General features: G+C 42.8%; 1 protein-coding gene across 2 annotated transcripts in view; it reads right to left on the bottom strand.

Moving 5' to 3' along the window:
• LOC135509160 (tetraspanin-9) overlaps nt 1-22,788 on the bottom strand; it is a 319,454-nt gene that overhangs the window by 8,316 nt on the left and 288,350 nt on the right. For both annotated transcript variants that reach the window (XM_064929578.1, XM_064929576.1), the window contains 4 exons: nt 22,499-22,573; nt 4,050-4,151; nt 3,497-3,628; nt 1,056-1,139 (listed from right to left, as the gene is read on the bottom strand). In XM_064929578.1, coding sequence (XP_064785650.1) covers nt 1,056-1,139; nt 3,497-3,628; nt 4,050-4,151; nt 22,499-22,573 — 393 coding nt within the window. The remainder of the gene's footprint in view (nt 1-1,055; nt 1,140-3,496; nt 3,629-4,049; nt 4,152-22,498; nt 22,574-22,788) is intronic.

The following is a 22,788-nucleotide window of genomic DNA, read 5'->3' as shown; positions in this document are numbered from 1 at the left end:
CAGGGTAGGTGATAGCAGAGAGACAGAACGCTGGAGTTAGACAGGTAGGGAATACAGGAAGGGTAGACAAGGAGCAGACAGGTAGGGCACACAGAGAATCACACAATAACAGAAGATAGTCAGACAAAAAGGAAAGTGAGTCAGACTTCTGATTTGGGAACTTTAGGTTAGTCAGAGAGACAGACCACAAGGACAGAGAGACAGACAGGTACTTTAGGTTAGTCAGAGATCAGACCACAAGGACAGAGAGACAGACAGGTACTTTAGGTTGGTCAGAGACAGACAGGTACTTTAGGTTAGTCAGAGAGACAGACCACTAGGACAGAGCGAGAGACAGGTACTTTAGGTTAGCCACAGAGACAGACAGGCCCTTTAGGTTAGTCAGAGAGACAGACCACTAGGACAGAGCGAGAGACAGGTACTTTAGGTTAGCCACAGAGACAGACAGGTACTTTAGGTTAGTCAGAGAGACAGACCACTAGGACAGAGCGAGAGACAGGTACTTTAGGTTAGCCACAGACACAGACAGGTACTTTAGGTTAGTCAGAGAGACAGACCACTAGGACAGAGCGAGAGACAGGTACTTTAGGTTAGCCACAGAGACAGACAGGTACTTTAGGTTAGTCAGAGAGACAGACCACTAGGACAGACAGAGCGAGAGACAGGTACTGTACTTTAGGTTAGTAAGATTGCACACCACAAGGACAGCGAGACAGAGATGCACTTTAGGGTAGACAGAGAGTAAGACAAGAAGGACACACATGAGGACATAGAGATGCAGCAGCATGCTGAGATCTCTTCATCAGGTCTCATATCACTTCCAAGTGTCTGGCTCTGGATCCAGCTCCAGTGTTCGGCACAGCGTCAGGGGGATTGCATTCCCTCAGACAGGACCAGGGTGCACCAGACACCATCTTCAATATTTCAGTATGGCAGAATGTGTGTGTGCTACTACACTCACTGAGCATAGACCTTATTACGGGGCTGTCTCTCACAGGCAGGGTGAGAGAGGAGTCACTCACACACACAGGCTCCATGGAGAGCTTGCTGCTTACCTGCACTACCAAGATGCACATGCCAATGGTTCCCATGAGATGCTTATTGTCATCGAGCCACTCCTCCACCTTCTCATAGCAGCCCTAGGGGACAGAAGGATAACAATAGAAGAGTGAGTGGACACTAGCACCTGACAGAGAGAGTGTGAGAAAGAAGTGAGATAGAAGAGAGAAGATACAGGGTGATGGAGAAGATATAGAGGAATAGTGATAGTTGATGGAGATGAATAATGGTCTGCCGAAATTGTCAAGCAATTTAACACGATACATTTTGAATGTGGGAGACATGAAATATTTCAGACAAACAAGGGTATTCAGAAAAGAACACAGACGCAGTTAAATCACTGTAGCTATCATCTCTGGTTCATGCATATGGTTGGATGTTATCGTGAGTTCATTCGCAGGTCACAATTACTATCTCCATCTGGCGGGGGGAGTTTGTTACAGTTTCAGCTGTTACAGTGTGTCCTGTCTATACTGAAACATACATGACTATCTGGTCATCCCCGCTGGGCAGGATTACATGGCAAATATTATAACTGAAGCCCCTGGTGTTTTGTATTGTAAATGCTCAGGACTGGCATGTTGTCCGGTCCTCTAGCAGTCTCTATGGGGGTACCACACGGTTCAATTCTCGGGCCGACTCTTTTCTCTGTATATATCAATGATGTTGCTCTTGCTGCGGGCGATTCCCTGATCCACTTCTACGCAGACCACACCATTCTGTATACTTCTGGCCCTTCCTTGGACACTGTGCTATCTAACCTCCAAACGAGTTTCAATGCCATACAACACTCCTTCCATGGCCCCCAACTGCTCTTAAACGCTAGTAAAACCAAATGCATGCTTTTCAACCGTTCGCTGCCTGCACCCGCACGCCCGACGAGCATCACCACCCTGGATGGTTCCGACCTAGAATATGTGGACATCTTTAAGTACCTAGGTGTCTGGCTAGACTGAAAACTCTCCTTCCAGACTCATATCAAACGTCTCCAATCCAAAATCAAATCTAGAGTCGGCTTTCTATTTCGCAACAAAGCCTCCTTCACTCATGCCGCAAAACTTACCCTAGTAAAACTGACTATCCTACCGATCCTCGACTTCGGCGATGTCATCTACAAAATAGCTTCCAATACTCTACCCAGCAAACTGGATGCAGTTTATCACAGTGCCATCCATTTTGTTACTAAAGCACCTTATACCAACCACTGCGACCTGTATGCTCTAGTCGGCTGGCCCTTGCTACATATTTGTCGCCAGACCCACTGGCTCCAGATCATCTACAAGTCTATGCTAGGTAAAGCTCTGCCTTATCTCAGTTCACTGGTCACGATGGCAACACCCACCCGTAGCACGTGCTCCAGCAGGTGTATCTCACTGATCATCCCTAAAGCCAAAACCTCATTTAGCCGCCTTTCCTTCCAGTTCTCTGCTGCCTGCGACTGGAACGAATTGCAAAAATCTCTGAAGTTGGAGACTTTTATCTCCCTCACCAACTTTAAACATCTTCTATCTGAGCAGCTAACTGATCGCTGCAGCTGTACATAGTCCATCGGTATATAGCCCACCCAATTTACCTACCTCATCCCCATACTGTTTTTATTTTATTTACTTTTCTGCTCTTTTGCACACCAGTATCTCTACCTGCACATGTTCATCTGATCATTTATCACTCCAGTGTTAATCTGCTCAATTGTAATTATTCACTCCTATGGCCTATTTATTGCCTACCTCCTCATGCCTTTTACACACAATGTATATAGATATATTTTTTTCTACTATGTTATTGACTTGATTATTGTTTACTCCATGTGTTACTCTGTGTTGTTGTCTGTTCACACTGCTTTGCTTTATCTTGGCCAGGTCGCAGTTGCAAATGAGAACTTGTTCTTAACTAGCCTACCTGGTTAAATAAAGGTGAAAAAAATATTTACATTTTTTGGAAATCAAACTGCTTTACGCATAATGAAAGCAAAAGTTTACATGGTGACCAAAAATGCAGACCATTTAAAATCTTAATGATATTCAAAACAATTTAATCCTTATCTTAACACGCTTGCAAATTAACTAGTTTAGTAATATAATAATATAATAATAACAATAATAATAGTATAAATAATAATATAATAACATATGTTATTTAGCTTTTTTTCTGAGCAGAAAAGTGCTCTTTGTTTTCCCAGGCTTGTGATATCGGCAAATACATTGGATTTTTGCACACAGATGTAGGATCTTAATTTGAGCCAGTTTGCTACAGCAGGAAAAAAGTCCTGCAGCCACAAGATATGAATTATTTTCTGGATTACAATTAATGGACAAGGGAAAATCAAGTCTGACATTTCAAAGGGAAAATTACAAACTTCAGAAGTCTTTTTAAACAAGTTTAAAATCTTGTGACTGTGAAATCTTGTGACTGCCCAGTGCCCACCCGGTCCGCTCACCCTTGTCCAAAACATGTTGGTGGAGTTGCGTCCGCATTCTTGGTAGTGCTCCTGGCAGCAGCGGTCGGGCACCATTTTCTCCTTGAGGGCCTCATGCCAATCTGTGTACCCTACCACCCCACAACACTTCCACTGCATCACACACACACACACACACACACACACACACACACACACACACACACACACACACACACACACACACACACACACACACACACACACACACACAGTTAGTGCTACCTGTCTGTGAGCCCTTAAACCAAATCTGATAAATACCACAGTAAGTAGTCTACTGTAATGATTTATGCTCCCTGTACAATGCAGTCCCTATGTAAGTTCAAGGAGCCCATAGCATATTTGAAGAAACAATATGGACTTTCCATACTGGATGTTCCGTTAATAATACATGTTTAAACATTCATGGTAAATAAGGCTTCGCTATACAGTAAATGCATTTTTGCACTATCCTGAGGTGAACTTGAGTCCACATGAAAGTTAGTGTGCAGTCATGATGATCCCAGAATGTTCAGTGTGTTCACATACTACAAACCTCTGCTTGGATGATGTTCCATGCATTCCTAAGGCCTACGTTGTTGTCTGTGTTGTACAGAGACAAGCCATCCTTCAGGTCCTGCTTGGCATTCTCACTGACCTGAGGACAGATCACAGACAACACAGAAACCATGATTACAACAATACATGCTTGGCATTCTCGCTGACCTGAGGACAGATAACACAACCCTGGGTTAGATAGATAGCTTCAGGTGAGCTAGAAATACGGAAGAAACATTGAATTATACTGTATATCTATTTGACTTTGACTGACGTCACTCGATTCCCTCCACCAAGCTTATATTTAAATATGCCTTATGTATTGCTATAGCATTTTCCTCTCGACTGGATCTTAACAATAAGACCAGTGCTCATGCCATATCTGGTGGAGATACATATTTCAATGCTTGGCTGTTCCACAGCAGCCCTGTATACCCAGAGGGCTGGGAAACTGCGATAGAATATTGTAGACGGAGAATGGAGATGAGAGTCATTATATTGGGAAATTACACTGTGGAGTGGTTGCAGATTATTTCACAAGGAAGGAAGGAACGGGGCTGGGGCTGGGGAAAGAAATGTGTATCATATTGAAATCTTAAAACGTAAGCACAGTGTCTGTAGAAGTACAAGATTTTCCCCCATTGAAGTGAATGGCACATTTATTGTGCCAATGCGGTCAGTAGAAGATACAAGGATATGCAGTGTCTGTCATCTCTAATCTACACTTCGAGATGAAGCACAAACAGACTGACTGAGGAAAAGTTGAACAATGTTTCCATTTACATTTCAGTCGTTTAGCAGACGGTCTTATCAAGAGCGACTTACAGTTAAGTGTATTTGTCTTAAGATAGCTGTGTGAGACAACAACATTGTTACTAAAGACTGGCTCGTTGTTTGGTAAAAGGTGAAAATTAATATGAAAGGGCCGGACATCAAAGTACAATACTTCTGGACATGAACTGAGCAGCAAGAGAATAACAAGAATTGATTCTTGCTGAGGACAAGTATAAGATGACCCTTTGAAAGACCAGTAGTCCCCTACTATTCTGTGTCACAATCAGTGAGACACAGCAAAACATTTGAACTAATTTGAATCATCTTGAGTGGTACATACTGATTCATAATCGTTGTGAAAAAAATAAAACAAGTGTAAATAAATGATTTGCTGAATTAATCATAAGAGAGGAATTTGTTTCTTCAGAGTAATTATAATTTCACAAAGAATAAAAAATTATCATTAATCATGCATAACCCACTTAAATTCTCCCAAATCTTTGAAATAAGATTACTATAATTTCAAATCATCCTTTTTTCTCCCTCTCTCTGCCAAAGTGGAGCAGTATGTGTGTAATGTACCTCATCAGTCGAGAGGAATCATCATATCTGTCTCTTAGTGCTCTCCATCATTTCCCTGCACAATCATCCATCTCTCCCTCTGTCAGCCCCATGTCTCCATCTCTCCACTATCATCCATCTCTCCCTCTCTCAGCCCCATGTCTCCATCATTTCCCTGCACAATCATCCATCTCTCCCTCTCTCAATCATCTCATCCACTATCATCCATCCTCCCTCTCTCAGCCCCATGTCTCTATCATCTCAGCCCCATGTCTCTCCACTATCATCCATCTCTCCCTCTCTCAGCCATCTCTCCACTCATCCATCTGTCAGCCTCCATGTCTCCATCTCTCCACTATCATCCATCTCTCCCTCTCTCAGCCCCATGTCTCCATCTCTCCACTATCATCCATCTCTCCCTCTCTCAGCCCCATGTCTCCATCTCTCCACTATCATCCATCTCTCCCTCTCTCAGCCCCATGTCTCCATCTCTCCACTATCATCCATCAGCCCCATGTCTCCATCTCTCCACTATCATCCAGCTCTCCTCTCTCTCTATCATCCATCTCTCCCTCTCTCAGCCCCATGTCTCCATCTCTCCACTATCATCCATCTCTCCCTCTCTCAGCCCCATGTCTCCATCTCTCCACTATCATCCAGCTCTCCCTCTCTCAGCCCCATGTCTCCATCTCCCACGGAGTCTCTCTCTACTCTCTCCCTCATTCCTACCTCTCTGCTCTCTCTTGCTCATTACTGCTCCCCACAGCCACACAATCACAGGAGAGAACAGGGGACCAGTCATCATTGAGCCCAAAAGCACCTTCTTCGAACCTGGCTTGAAATGCAACATAATGATCAAGTTAGCGAGACATACTAATGACTGCAAAACAAACGACAGGCTTGATCTCTCGCTACTTTGATCAATTTTTCTCTCTTCACAGCAGAAATTGTTGCAAACACATTGTGTGAGTTCTGATAAAACGCTTGACTCAAGTCTATGCTGATGGTGAAGTAGTTCACTGATAGCAAAACTATGCCGTTCCTAGAGAAAAATCACTCATGATGAGATTAACTTTCCTCAGCACCTGTCAAAATGCATCAACAGAATACCTAAAGGAGACATATTGACAGAGTGTAAAATGTGTCTCATTATGGAGCACACTGTACTGGCTTCATCTGGGCTGCAGATCCACCTGCATCAGCAGAATAGGATGGGAGCGAGAGAGGCCATCCATCATGTCCAAGCAAGCCAGGGGGATGCGGGCTGCAGGCTGGAGCGATGGCCAGGTGGATGGGATGGACAGTGAGAGGGAGTAAGCTGGAAAGGCCATTACACTACTGTAAGTGATTAGATAAGGAGCCAGCTTCCCACCGGTCACCGTGTGTCTCCGGTGCTGGAGACAGACACACTAACATAGAGGTGGGTTGTGCTGTTTGGTGTTGTCATGACGTTGGCCTCTTTGGGTATAGCAACCCCATCCCCCTCTCCCTGCCTCCCCCTTTCCTCCTTCAACTAGGCTGCTGTGGTCAGAGGTCGTAAATTCCTGAGAAGACCCTGCCACATGGCCACATAGTAGAGAGAGAGTAGATTTTCATGGAGAACAAAGGAAATCCTTCCACCTCACAGAACTGGAGGTCCGAACAAATTTCATGTTCCGGAGAAGGTATAAAAGAACGGTGAAGAATCCAGCTACGAACTGGTCCGTTTGTCACAACTTGGGGAAGCTCATGGGAGACGGTGTGGCCACATTACCATAACGCTCTTTATATAATAGCCTCAGATATGAGGTTTACATGTAATTATTGTATAAGATGAATGAGTGAGTATGATTGTGTTTGTTTAATTGTGTGATATGATTTTGGACTGTTTAATGAAGAAAAATACAATTCCCTTCTGAGTTGAACTAAATCAGAGGACCGCCCCTGAGCCCAGTTAGGGTCAGACATCCTGGGACAGCCATCTTCGGCCCTTCCGAATAAAACCCCCACTCGGGTTTTTGATCAGCAGACCGAGCTTACCTCAATTACGAGATGGCTAAAGGTTACAGAACATGCTTTTCTCCATTAGGATGAGACAAAGGTTGTAGACCGTGGCTGAATCTTTTAAACATACCACGTGGTTAAACTCTTAGACTATCGATACCGACAGAATAATAACAAGTCTTTGATATTAATTACTAGTCTGCAGCTAGGAGTTCCGTATCATTGAACGCGAAGAACGACAACCGCCGAAACATCCATTCTATCACTCTGAACAATCCCCTCTAACCACGACAGAGAGAGAGAGAGAGACGGACAATTCTACAAAATAAACAAACTTTTTACCAGCGATCAAGTCGACATACTGAGCGTAAATATATATATTGATTGCAATTGTTCCCGAATGAGTGAGCGTTCATGTGCAAAGGATTAGCATTTCAATTGTTAGAATTATCACTCTGTAGTGACTTCTTAGTCGATCCCCACTTCCCTTTTGTCTAACAAACCGCCATGCCAGTTTAGCCCACTAGGGCACATTCTCCTATCATTTAATGTAACCACATTAACCTTGTTTGTTTGTTTATGCATTTCTGTGAATTACTTAGTTAGTAATAAATAAATTATTTAAGACAATTGATGTATGGATGACTCATAGTGAAGACTGGGTTCGTGCAGATAACCAACAATTTACGACGTTTGGAATGAGACTAACGTGAGGTAAAGTAAATAATTAATTAATTTGAAGACTAATTGATCAGATAAAATATCTGAAAAGTTACTTTAGGAAATGATAACTTTGTAATCTGAATATTTTTTCCTTGGTGCCCCGACTTCCTAGTTAATTAGTTACGTGATTAATCAGTTGATCGCGTAATAACTAATTACAGAGAATCTTTGATAAAAACTATCAGTCTTCTGTTAATGACAGTAAAGACATGACAGTGTCAATGTGTCCTGCCCTGGCTGCAGGGGGCAAGTGGCTCTGAGATCACTGTAAAGTGTTTCAGAGCAGACAGCCAGTGTGAGAGAGAGGAACACTGCTACCCCCTGCCTGCTAATGACCTACAGACCTGGGGGATGCCTGGCTCCTCTGGCTCCTTTGTCATGGAAGACAATGGCCTTGTCGGAAATCTCTCTTGCCTACTACTTACTAAAACTATATATTGTATACTTATCATACTATTTGTCTTACTTTTTAACTCTATATTGTTGTGAAAGGGTTCATAAGAAAGCATTTCACTGTAAAGTCTACACCTGTGGTATTCGGCCATGTGACAAATAAAATGTTAATAAATGTTATTCTCTTCCTCAATAGTGTACAGCGAATTGTACCAGATAAAGCCTAAATGAGTATGACATCCTGGCATTTAAAGCATTTTCCTACATTTCACATACTATGAAAGGTCATATTTTCCACATACGGTCTAAGTAGTAGACTGCTTGGCATTTGGACACGGACCATGATATTCCTCTGTCATGGAAGAAAATTTCTTTCTCTCTCTGGGGCTTGGGTCACTTGGCCAAGTGAATGTAAAGAGAATAGCTTTTTAGTATCAAAGCTTTTTTAAGTAAAATATCCCGTTTGAAAATATACAACATTTTTTTGAGTACATTGTCCATTGTTTTGTTCACTTTCAGAAGTGACATGTTTACATGCTGTTATTTTCTTATTTGTGGTGCAGGGAATTATAGCTCCAGCGATTACTACTTTGTAGAAAAGATCCCACACACATCACTTCTGCTACCACTGTTTATCGTGTTGATGTTTCAAGTTCAGAAATTGATTGGAATTGAAAATGAGAATTAGATGACATAGTTGGCGAACCTGGACAAATAAGGGTTACATTCAGGTAAAAATAGGTAAGAAAACCACTAAAGGCTGTGTGACTCACCACACATCTTACAGCTTACATTGTGGTGCCTTAAAGCTCACTGAGGGAGAACTATATTGTTGATCAAAGAGAAAATATTTCTTAGACATCCCCACGGTCAAATCCTAGCGTAATCCTCATGACCTGCTCCCGTTGGATTTGTTCTATCCACAGTTCACTGAACACTCCGCTACCTGGCCAGGGCTGCTACTGAGCACACCTGGGTTCAGATACTACTCACAATCGTTCAAATCATTTTACCGTTTGCTCTAGCCTGCCATTTATTGCCAGATGGTCAGGTTTTGCACTTTTGCTAATATTCTATTGGTTCCATTGAGACAGGCAAGTTCAATCAAGCCCAGCAAAAGTATTTGAAATTATTTCAAATAGTATTTGAACCGAGGTCTGCTATTGAGACCCAGCCACACCACCTGGGACACTCTACGATACAGACAGACACGCACGGTGTCCATGCTAAGAGCTGGCACAACAACACTCAGCCAGGCTGGGTACCACATGGTATCAGTCACATGGTTTGGAATGGGACAGAGCACCCCACCCAGTGTCCCTTGCTAGTGCTCAGTATATGAGGAACTTGGGTTCTACTGTATGTTTGGAACCTGTCCCAGTGCCCCACCCAGTGTCCCTCGCCAGTCCTCACATACAGTAAGATACTCTGGGGGTCATCCCATGTCTGTCACATGGTTTGGAACTGGTCCCAGAGCCCCGCCCTATCTATGCCCCTCCCTCAACAGTTCACATACACAGATCTCCTCCTCTGACCACTAACGGCTTGTTCACTGTCCCTCTAACAGAGAGAAACACCAACAAAAACAGCAGGGCAAAGCCAAGAAGCAAAAAGAGCCCAACAACACAAGTTCATTAATAGAGCTACTCTAATCTCCCTCTATAGACTGTAGTGTGATTAAGGTCAGTGCTGACTGCAGGGGGTCCTGGCTGTGGACTGATAGACAGGGCAAGAGAGTGTAATTGAATGCTGGATGGTGGATAAATAATGTATGGGTGGGGATTTATAGTACAGTACTACTTTAATTCTCCCCATTTGTCCAGCACTGTGAGATGCCAGAGGGGCTCACAACCCCATACACACTAAAATGCTGTTGCGGTCTTCTAGCAGGGGCAAGAAGGAGCAGCAAAACCTCCAACCACTCCTGAAACCCTCTAGGGCCCGGACATCGCCCCGTCCTCCCTGATTCTCCATCCTCCCTTTCCCCAAATCAAATCTAATGTTATTTGTCACATGCTTCATAAACAACAGCTGTAGACAGTGAAATTAAATGCTTACTTACAGGTCGTTTTCCAACCATGCAGAGTTCAAGATACAAATAGAATAAAACAGAAATAGCGACACGAGGAATGGATAATGCATAACAATAAGGAGTAAAAAATAACATGGCTATATACAGGGAGTAACAGTGCTGAATCCATGTGGAGGGGTACTGGTAATTGAGGTAGCTATGTACATATTGTTAAGGGTATAGTGATTAGGCAGCAGGAAAGATAATAGACAGTAACAGCAGCATATGTAGTGAGTGTGAAAGAGTGTGTGTGTGTGTGTGTGTGTGTGTGTGTGTGTGTGTGTGTGTGTGTGTGTGTGTGTGTGTGTGTGTGTGTGTGTGTGTGGCATCAGTATGCATTAGGGATGCAACAGTACGTTGTCAAACCTTTCGGTATGCCCCCTACGGTTCAATACGCACCCGTGAACCGCAGAATTGCGATATGCCTGTCATTTTCCTACAATTTCCAAAACGTGCTTATTGTGCTGCAGACTACACGCACGTTGTACATTCAGATGCACAGAACCAAACACGCAGCTTGTGAACAGGCAAGGCAGGCAACTGCTTGGGGCCCCAGGCCGTTAGGGGGCTCCCGAGGGCTGACAAACTTTACTCCACAGCAATGTCTCAAAATGTAGCAACTGCAGTGACCGCAACCCTCCCCCTTAAACAACCTATGGACGATTTGCAGTGACATCTCAGTAGGAATCCTCCCTAAAGGGGACCCATGAAGAAAGGGAAAACTAAAAACAAATATTCAAATGGCTACCCGGACTGTTTGTATTGTGTGCCACCCCCAACCCCTCTTTTTCTGCTGCTGCTCCTCTCTGTTTATTATATATGCATAGTCACTTTGACTATAGATGCATGTACATACTACCTCAATCAGCCTGACTAACCGGTGTCTGTATGTAGCCTCGCGACATGTTTTATTTCTTTACTTACCTATTGTTCACCTAATACCTTTTTTTGCACGATTGGTTAGAGTCTGTAAGTAAGCATTTCACTGTAAGGTCTACACCTGTTGTATTCGGCGCACGTGACAAATAAACTTTGATTTGATTTGACCTGTGGGAGAGGTACAGGATGGCAACAACAAATGCCCGAGTTACACCAGGAACGCACAATCCCTCCATCAGTGCTCAGACTGTCTGCAATAGGCTGATAGAGGCTGGACTGAGGCCCCTGTAGGCCTGTTGTAAAGCTGGTCTTCACCAGACATCACCGGCAATGGGCACAAACTCATCGTCACTGGACCAGACAGGACTGTCAAAAAGTGCTCTTCATTGACGAGTTGCGGTTTTGTCTCACCAGGGGTGATGGTCGGATTTGCGTTTATCGCCGACGGAATGAGGGTGAGAGCTTGGGCCATTCCCCCCAGTAATGTCCAGGAACTTGCATATGCCTTGGTGGAAGAGTGGGGTAACATCTCACAGAAAGAACTGGCAAATCAGGTGCAGTCCATGAGGAGATGCACTGCAGTACTTAATGCAGCTGGTGGCCACACCAGATACTAACTGTTACTTTTGATTTTGACCCCCTCTTTGTTCAGGGACACACTATTCCATTTCTGTTAGTCATATGTCTGTGGAACTTGTTCAGTTTATGTCTCAGTTGTTGAATCTTGTTATTTTCACACAAATATTTAGACGTTAATTTTCTGAAAATAAACACAGTTGACACTGAGAGGATGTTTCTTTTTTTGCTGTGTTTACATATGAAATGAGTAAAGCAGTATGTAAACATTAATAAAGTGACTAGTGTTCCATTATTAAAGAGACCAGTGATTCCATGTCTATGTATATAGGACAGCAGTCTCTAAGGTGCAGGGTTGAGTAACCGGGTGGTAGCCGGCTAGTGATGGCTATTTTAATTATTTTTTTATTTTTTTATTTCACCTTTATTTAACCTCTTGAAACTCTAGGGGCGCAATTTCATTTTTGGATGAGAAACGTTCCCGTTTTAAACAAGATATTTTGTCACAAAAAGATGCTCGACTATGCATATAATTGATAGCTTTGGAAAGAAAACACTCTGAATTTTCCAGAACTGCAAAGATATTCTCTGTGGGTGCCCTAGAACGGGAGCTACAGGCAAAACCAAGATGAAACGGCAACCAGGAAACCAACAGGATTTTTGAGGCTCCGTTTTCCATTGTCTCCTTATATGGCTGTGAATGCGAGAGGAATGAGCCTGCCCTTTCTGTCGTTTCCCCAAGGTGTCTGCAGCATTGTGACGTATTTGTAGGCATATCATTGGAAGATTGACCATAAGAGACTACATTTTCCAGGTGTCCGCCCGGTGTCCTCCGTCGAAATTGGTGCGTCTTTTTCAGCTGCTGGTATTTTTCCATGCGATTCTGAGGGGAAAGCAGGCTTCCACGAACTGCATATCAATGAAGAGATATGTGAAAAAACACCTTGAGGATTGATTCCAAACAACATTTGCCATGTTTCGGTCGATATTATGGAGTTAATTCGGAAAAAGTTTGACGTTGTTGGTGACTGAATTTTCGGTTCGTTTCGGTAGCCAAATGTGATGTACAAAACGGAGCGATTTCTCCTACACAAAGATTCTTTCAGGAAAAACTGAACATTTGCTATGTAATTGAGAGTCTCCTCATTGAAAACATCCGAAGCTCTTCAAAGGTAAATGATTTTATTTATTTGGTTCTGGTTTTTGTGAAAATGTTGCGTGCTAAATGCTACTCAACATGCTAAGCTAGCTTAGCATACTCTTACACAAATTAGTGATTTGCTATGGTTCAAAAGCATATTTTGAAAATCTGAGATGACAGTGTTGTTAAGAAAAGGCTAAGCTTGAGAGCAGGCGCATTATTTTCATTTTATTTGCGATTTTCAGAAATCGTTAACGTTGCGTTATGCTAATGAGCCTGAGGCTTTATTCAAGATCCTGGATCCGGGATGGGGAGTATCAGGTAGGCAAGTTGAGAACAAGTTCTCATTTACAATTGCGACCTGGCCAAGATAAAGCAAAGCAGTTTGACACATACAATGACACAGAGTTACACATGGAGTAAAACAAACATACAGTCAATAATACAGTATCAACAAGTCTATATACGATGTAAGCAAATGAGGTGAGATAAGGGAGGTAAAGGCAAAAAAAGGCCATGGTGGCAAAGTAAATACAATATAGCAAGTAAAACACTGGAATGGTAGATTTGCAATGGAAGAATGTGCAAAGTAGAAATAAAAATAATGGGGTGCAAAGGAGCAAAATAAATAAATAAAATTAAATACAGTAGGGAAAGAGATAATCTGTGAGCTGCTCTGACAGTTGGTGCTTAAAGCTAGTGAGGGAGATGTGTTTCCAGTTTCAGAGATTTTTGTAGTTCGTTCCAGTCATTGGCAGCAGAGAACTGGAAGGAGAGGCGGCCAAAGAAATAATTGGTTTTGGGGGTGACTAGAGAGATATACCTGCTGGAGCGTGTGCTACAGGTGGGAGATGCTATGGTGACCAGCGAGCTGAGATAAGGGGGGACTTTACCTAGCAGGGTCTTGTAGATGACATAGAGCCAGTGTGTTTCGTGACGAGTATGAAGCGAGGGTCAGTCAACGAGAGTGTACAGGTCGCAATGGTGGGTAGTATATGGGGCTTTGGTGACAAAACGGATTGCACTGTGACTGCATCCAATTTGTTGAGTAGGGTATTGGAGGCTATTTTGTAAATGACATCGCCAAAGTCGAGGATTGGTAGGATGGTCAGTTTTACAAGGGTATGTTTGGCAGCATGAGTGAAGGATGCTTTGTTGCGAAATAGGAAGCCAATTCTAGATTTAACTTTGGATTGGAGATGTTTGATATGGGTCTGGAAGGAGATTTTACAGTCTAACCAGACACCTAAGTATTTGTAGTTGTCCACGTATTGTAAGTCAGAGCCGTCCAGAGTAGTGATGTTGGACAGGCGGGCAGGTGCAGGCAGCGATCGGTTGAAGAGGATGCATTTAGTTTTACTTGTATTTAAGAGCAATTGGAGGCCATGAAAGGAGAGTTGTATGGCATTGGTGCACCTGTACCCGATGGCTTTGATGCACCTGTACTGACCTTGCCTTCTGGATGGTAGCGGGTGAACAGGCCATGGCTAGGGGTGGTTGATGTCCTTGATGATCTAAAGTAGGAGTGTCTTTGCCTTTTAGATCTTAATGAACAAGATTACATTGACAGAGGGGTACTGATCCTATAATCAGCACTCCCAAGTCCCCCTGTCTATTTATACCTGGTAAAATAAGGTTTAAAAAAAGATATATAATAATAATCTAAAAGGCAAAACTGATCCTAGATCAGCACTTCTACTCTGAGTGGACACGAGCCCAGGCTTCTCTGACTGCCGATCACCCCACACCTTCACAGGTGATCTGAGACTGCTGTACTGCTGTCAAGTACTCTCCTATAAGATCCTTTGGAAAAGCTCTCGTTTGGGTTGATGATGTTAAGCTGGTGATATCTGGAAATAAGGCTACGGCAGACATATTGACTCCTGATAGTGTGTGCCTGCCTGCCTTCCTGGGAGACAGGGATAGATTCAAATCTCTGAATGGATTGGGTGCTAACTGCTAAAGTCATTCCTTTATCTGTTGGAGAAGCTGAATTTGAGCAATAACCTTAGAACAAAGAGAATTAACTTATGTCCCGGAGGGAAACGACTTAGAATATATAAAGAAAGATTTTTCCCTGACTCATTTTTAAAAATTTCATACAATGCCCTTGGACAAAAGAGGATACTTTCACAATTTCATTGCTCGTCTATTTGACCTACACAAAATGTATGTTTATTCTGTTATATACTGTTGTTTACTCAGTGTGCATGTACATTATATACTGTATTCTCGACATAGCTCGTCGTAATTTAACTACTACTGTACATACCATGTTCTTTCTGTCATCTCTTGGTTTATTGTTTAGATTTCTTTTTGTGTGTATTTGCATTGTATTTACGTGACATTCTACTGCACGGTTGGAGTTAGTAACATAAGCATTTCCCTGCATCTGCTATAACTCCTGCAAATCTATGTACGTGACAAATAAACTTTGATTTGAAATATTTGGGTGCGTCATCTATCTGTGAACATTTATAGGTTGATTTTAAGACTTCACCCATGGTCAATAATCTCATGAGCTTTACATGCTATCCAGTGTTCTCAGATTCTCAGACCCTGTCCATACATAGAAGCACATAGCAACATCCCTGGCTCTAGGGGTCATGGGAAATGCTGATCTAAAGATTTAGGTGGGGGAAATAAGAGAATGGGGCTCAAACAGAGCTCAGGAGCAATTACACCGAGCCAACTGGCCAGGGGTTAGACTGCATTGTGCGGGCTGACCTGTGATCTTTTTAACCCTGGGGGTCACCTCTGAGGGGTGAAGACGCTTAAACTCTCGCTGTGAGACAAGTGTCTTTGAAAGGGGAGACTGAGGACACTCAGCATAGAACAACTGGGCCGTGCTTATGTACATGACACCATTTGTGTCTTGGGGTGTGTGCAAATATGCAGTATGTCTGCAGGTTTCATGTCTGTTTCCATGTGAGACCTAATACATGATAAGTAATTAAAGGAAAGTAGATGTTAAGTGAATTGGGAGATTCCACGCCAGAGTTGGCCGAAAATGTTCTGTCAATTGTCACATTGTAACTTCATTGGGAGGAAGGATGTTTGACGTGCGTATACAATTTGTATCACAAAACATTTTTTGGAAATTCATGATGAAAGTGGCCATTTTTATACATGCCTGCAGTAAGACCCTGATCTGAGAATCATACATGATACAGACAACATATTGGTGTCATTAGAGGGTACTCTCAAATATTGAGTACGTCTAGATTCTGAAATACTATTTTTCAAATTAATTTATTCAATATAAAAAATATGAATATTACTATCACAAAAGTACCCTATTTCATTTGTTTGTAACAATATACTCTTCAAACACATCAAATTTCCAGATTGGGCTCTCCGGCACGTTTAATGATATGACCCAAATTATACATATTGATATTGACATTATAGGTTTTTAACCAATTACAGCCTTCCTTTCGGACTGCTCATTCAGCAAATCACCAGAAGAGGGAGTTTGCTTTGAATCAATTTTCCCATTCACTGTGTTGGTGGTGCTCGTAAAATGTACCGTACCTTCAGAATTAGCAGAGAGCCCACATTGGAAATTTGCTGTACTTGAAGAGTATATTGTTCCAAACAATGTATTAAGCAAAGTCAAAGGCAACTTTTCAGATATTAATATTTGTCATATTTAATAAATTAAATCAGACACTTTTTAATTCAGAATGAATACATACTTCATATTTTAGAACAGCATACTATAAGGAATATAATGACATCAATATGTTGTTTGTATTATTAGAATGGCGCCGGAGGAGATGGCTGCAGTTTTACGGTCTGCTAACCAATTGTGCTATTGTGTGTTTTTTCATGTTATTTGTAACTTTTTTCGTACATAATGCTTCAGCCACCGTCTCTTATGCCCAAAAAGAGCTTCTAGATATCAGGACAGCAATTACTTACCTCGTACTGGACAAATATTTTCTTTACTTCAGACATCCGACAAAGCCTAAATCCTTGATTTGTTTCACAGGTTGGGGTACCTTGTAAGGATCTGACGGCGAGTGGGTAATCTGCCTCCACCATCAGTCCTATTAGCCTACGTACAATTATTGGATAACAAAATAGACAAGCTACGATCAAGAATATCCTACCAACGGGACATTAAAAACTGTAATATCTTGTGTTTCACCGAGTCGTGGCTGAACGACAACATGAATAACATACAGCTGGAGGGGTTAATGCTGCATTGGCAAGATAGAACAGCCACCTCCGGTAAGGCAAGGTCTGTGTATATTTGTAAACAACAGCTGGTGCACGAAATCTAAAAGTGAGGAAGTCTCAAGGTTTTGCTCACCTGAGGTAGAGTATCTCATGATAAGCTGTACACCACACTATTTTCCAAGTTATCATCTATATTTTTCATAGATGTCTATTTAGCACCATAAATCAATGCTGGCACTAAGGACGCATGCAATGAGCTGTATAAGGCCATAAGCAAACTGGAAAACGCTCATCCAGAGGCGGCACTCCTAGTGGCCCAGGGACTTTAATGCAGGGAAACTTAAATCCGTTTTACCTCATTTCTACCAGCATGTTAAATGAGCAACCTGAGAAAAAAACTTGAGACCACCTTTAGTCCACAAACAGAGATGTGTACAAAGCTCTCCCTCACCGTCCAATTGGCAAATTTGACCATATTTCTATCCTCGTGATTCCTGCTTACAAGCAAACTTGTCAATAAAGAAGTGGTGAAATGACGCAGATGCTAAGCTACAGAACTGTTTAGCAGGCACAGACTGGAACATGTTCTGGGACTCTTCCGATTGCATTGAGGAGTTCACCACATCAGTCGCTGGCTTCATTAATAAGTGCATCAATGATGTCGTCTCCACACTGACTGTACGTACATACCCCAACCAGAAGCCATGGATTACAGGCAACATCCGCACTGAGCTAAAGGGTAGAGCTGCCTCTTTCAAGGAGTGGGACTCTAACCAGGACACGCTTACAAGAAATCCCACTATGCCCTCAGACGAACCATCAAACAAGCAAAGCATCAATACAGGACTAAGATTGAATTGTACTACACCGGCACCGACGCTCGTTGGATGTGGCAGGGCTTGCAAACTATTACAGACTACAAAGGGAAGCACAGCCGCGAGCTACCGAGTAACATGAGCCTGCCAGACGAGCTAAATCACTTCTATGCTCATTTCGAGGCAAGCAACACTGAAGCATGCATGAGAGCATCAGCTGTTCCAGACAATGATGTAATCATGCACTCTGTGTCCGATGTGAGTAAGACCTTTAAACAGGTCAACATTCACAAGGCTGCGGGGCCAGACGGATAACCACGATATATACTCTGAGCATGCACTGTCGAACTGGAAAGTGTCCTCACTGACATTTTCAACATGTCCCTGACTGAGTCTGTAAAACCAACATGTTTCAAGCAGACCACCATAGTCCCTGTACCCAAGAACACTAAGGTAACCTGCCTAAATGTCAACTGACCCACAGCACTCACATCTGTAGCCATGAAGTGCTTTGAAAGGCTAGTCATGGCTCATATCAACACCATTATCCCAGAAACCCTAGACCCACTCCAATTTGCATTTCGCCCCAACAGATCCATAGATGATGCAATCTCTACTGCACTCCACATTGCCCTTTCCCACCTGGACAAAAGGAACACCTACGTGAGAATGCTATTCATAGACTACAGCTCAGCGTTCAACACTATAGTGTCCTCATCACTACGCTAAGGACCCTGGGACTAAACACCTCTCTCTGCAACTGAATCCTGGACTTCCTGATGACTTCCTGGACTTCCTGCCACGCTGATCCTCAACACGGGGGCCCCTCAGGGATGCGTGCTCAGTCACCTCCTGTACTCCTTATTTACTCATGACTGCATGGCCAGGCATGACTCCAACACCATCATTAAGTTTGCAGACAGCACAACAGTGGTAGGCCTGATCACCGACAACGATGAGACAGCCTTTAAGGACGAGGTTAGAGACCTGGCCGTGTGGTGCCAGGATAACAACCTCTACCTCAACATGATCAAGACAAAGGAGATGATTGTGGACTACAGGAAAAGGAGTACCGAGCATGCACCCATTCTCATCGATGGGACTGTAGTTGAGCAGATTGAGAGATTCAAGTTCCTTGGTGTCCAAATCAACAACAAACTATCATGGCCCAAACACACCAAGACAAGTGAAGAGGGCACGACATCGCCTATTCCCCCTCAGGAGACTGAAAAGATTTCAACTGGCTATCCAGACTATTTGCCCCCCCTCGCTACTCTCTGTTTATTATCTATGCATAGTCACTTTTACTCTACTTACATGTACATATTACCTCAATTACCTCAACTAACCTGTGCCTCCGCACATTGACTCTGTACCGGTAACCCCTGTATACAGCCTCGCTACTGTTACTTTACTGCTGCTCTTTAATTATTTGTTTTTTTTACTTATATATTTTATTATTATTATTTTTTACCCCTTTTGTGGTATCCAATTGTTTAGTAGCTACTATCTTGTCTCATCGCTACAACTCCCGTACGGGCTCGGGAGAGACGAAGGTTGAAAGTCATGTGTCCACCAATACACAACCCAATCAAACCGCACTGCTTCTTAACACAGCGTGCATCCAACCCGGAAGCCTGCCGCACCAATGTGTCGGAGGAAACACTGTGCACCTGGCAACCTTGGTTGGCGTGCAGTGCGCCCGGCACGCCACAGGAGTCGCTGGTGCATGATGAGACAAAGATATCCCTATCGGCCAAACCCGGATGACGATAGGTCAATTGTGCGTCGCCCCACGGACCTCCCGGTTGCTGCCAGTTTTGAGAAGTAGAATTAGATTAGATTTGTATCATGTATGATGGGTCTAAAAAGGGCCTAAAATGGACACTTTCATCATGATTTTCAAAAAAAGTCATACAAATGTAAAGCGGTCAATCATCCTTCCTCCCAATTAAGTTTCTCTGTGAGAACTGCCAGAACAATCTGAGATACAAATGTTTGGAGGGGGCTACGCTGGCATGGATTCTCCCAATTCTCATGACAAACATTGTGACTTCGTACAGCTGGGGTAGGTTACCAACCCCCGACCTCAGCCTGAAGCTATTTTCCTGCTGCTGAAGGCCACTTCACACCTATGTGTTAGGGACCGGGTTGCCATGGACCAGAGTCAGCTGACCCGGTCAGCCAATCAGTGGTATATCCTGGGGATTGGAGACACCAGTCTGGCCCTGAACTCTTTTGTTGTCTCCAGGAGGGCAGATTGAGACAAATAAAGTCCTGTCCTCCACCTCAACTCACTTCTGGACCCGTGCAACATGAACAATCCTTCTGGAGTCCCTGACTGGTGTTAGTGAGTCTTTGACCAAGCAAGTGTTCTAGTAACTGGTTAGGGTTCAGTTGATATACAGTACCATTCAAAGTACTCATTCAAGGGTTTACCTTTATTTTTGACAATTTTCTTCATTGCAGAATAATAGTGACGACATCAAAACTATGAAATAACACATATGGAATCATGTAGTAACCAAAAAAGTGTTAAACAAATCAAAATATAGTTTATATTTGAGATTCTTCAACGTAGCCACCCTTTGCCTTGTGATGACAGCTTTTCACACTCTTGGTATTCTCTCAACCAGCTTCATGAGGTAGTCACCTGGAATGCATTTCAATTAACATGTGTGCCTTGTTAAAAGTTAATTTGTGTAATATCCTATTTGGTAAAAGACCAAGTTCATATTGTGGCAAAAACAGCTCAAAAAAACAAAGAGAAACAACAGTCCATCATTACTTAAAGTCATGAAGGTCAATCAATAGAGAAATTTTCAAGACATTCAAATGCAGACGCAAAACCCATCAAGCGCTATGATTATGAGGACCGTCACAGGAAAGGAAGACCCAGAGATACCTCTGATGCAGAGGATAAGGTCATTAGAGTTAACAGCCTCAGAAATTGCAGCCCAAATAAATGCATCACAGAGTTCAAGTAACAGACACATCCCAACATCAACTTTTCAGAAGAGTCTGCGTGAATCAGGCCTTCAAGGTCAAATTGCTGCAAAGAAACCACTACTAAAGGACACCAATAAGAAGAAGAGACTTGCTTGGACCAAGAAACACCAGCAATGGACATTAGACCGGTGCAAATCTGTCCTTTGGTCTGATGAGTCCAAATTTTAGACTTTTGGTTCCAACCACCGTGTCTTTGTGAGTTGCAGAGTAGGTGAACAGATGATCTCCGCATGTATGGTTCCCACCGGGAAGCATGGAGGAGGTGGTGTGATTGTGTGGGGGTGCTTTTGACTGGTACTGTCCAAAAATGTATGTAGCAACTACAGATTTCCTCTTAAGTCTATCAAAAGTGTGTGAGTTTGAGCATGTGTCCATTAGGCCTACATATTTATTTTTTATCAGCATGAATTAGATTGAGCAATAAAAAACCCACTTTTATTCCATAGGCTTGGATCCGCACTATGCAGCTGTTGCAAGAGCGCATTTTTCACTGGCTGTCCACTGGTTTCAAAAACAATGATTGATAGGCAGTTTAAACTTCTTGAATTCAACCATAATTGGGTTCAAATACAAATTTGGATTTGTGAACAGGCATCCACAACATCCAAAATCTGTAAGGCGCAAATAGATAAAATGATAGAGCAGCAGTGTGATTCACATTAATGCGCTTTGTAGATATCAATAATAAGTGATATCCGTATCGCTGTAGACTACACCACTACTGTCATCCTTACCTCCAAACGTTTAATCAAGTTGGATAATCTTTGGGTGCCGACAGCAGTGGCACCATTGGAAGACAAAGCTTAGACTGTAGCCTACAAAAGCCTATTCCTGCTCTTTTCCCGCGATCCATCAAACACTTTTGGTGTGTTATCATAGTGGTCTCTGACTTGTGGTCAGACTCGCTCAGGTGGAACAAATTTAAACTTGCGCCTTTTTTCAATGCTGATTTGAATGTCATTGAGAAAACAGAGAAGTGTCAAAGATGTTTTTCGCAAACATACTTTCTGAATTTAAAAGTAATAATCTAGTTTTTCAAAAATCTGTAATCTGATTACAATATTTTTTACTGGTAACGTAACGGATTACAGTTACCGTTTTTTGTAATCCGTTACTCCCCAACCCTGATTGTAACCCTGTCTCCTGTTGGTCATTATCAGTCCTCTTGCCAGGACTCTGGGACAGTTGTACCTATTTCAAAGACCACCACTTGGCGGGGCGCTCTTTTTCATGGTCACTGAGAAGTACTCTTGGGCAACTGTAAGGGTTTTCTGGAGTATCTTATAATGTATCATAGTCAAACACTGTTAACATTGGGGACATTAAAGTATCCTTACCTTATCTGAATACACAAAGAACAGGATGAGTAGTATCAGCTCTGCCAGCAGGATTATCAGCAAGACAATGAAGAACTGCAAAAGAAATGGAGATAGAGAGAGGGGGGAGAATAGAGGGAGATGAAGAGATACAGAGGGAAAGACAGCAAGAGAGGGAGGGAGAGAGTTGGAGAGAAAGTGAGTGCCCGAGGACCAGTGAACATGCGTGGGGGAGGTTTAATCGCTCTACAGATTCATCTCCCACAGAAGGACGCATCCCAGTGCCTCCTCTCTCCTTCAACTAAATATTT

This window comes from Oncorhynchus masou, chromosome 22 (assembly GCF_036934945.1).
Source record: "Oncorhynchus masou masou isolate Uvic2021 chromosome 22, UVic_Omas_1.1, whole genome shotgun sequence".
Taxonomy (NCBI): Eukaryota; Metazoa; Chordata; class Actinopteri; order Salmoniformes; family Salmonidae; genus Oncorhynchus; species Oncorhynchus masou.
This window is presented reverse-complemented; position numbering and strand designations above follow the sequence as displayed.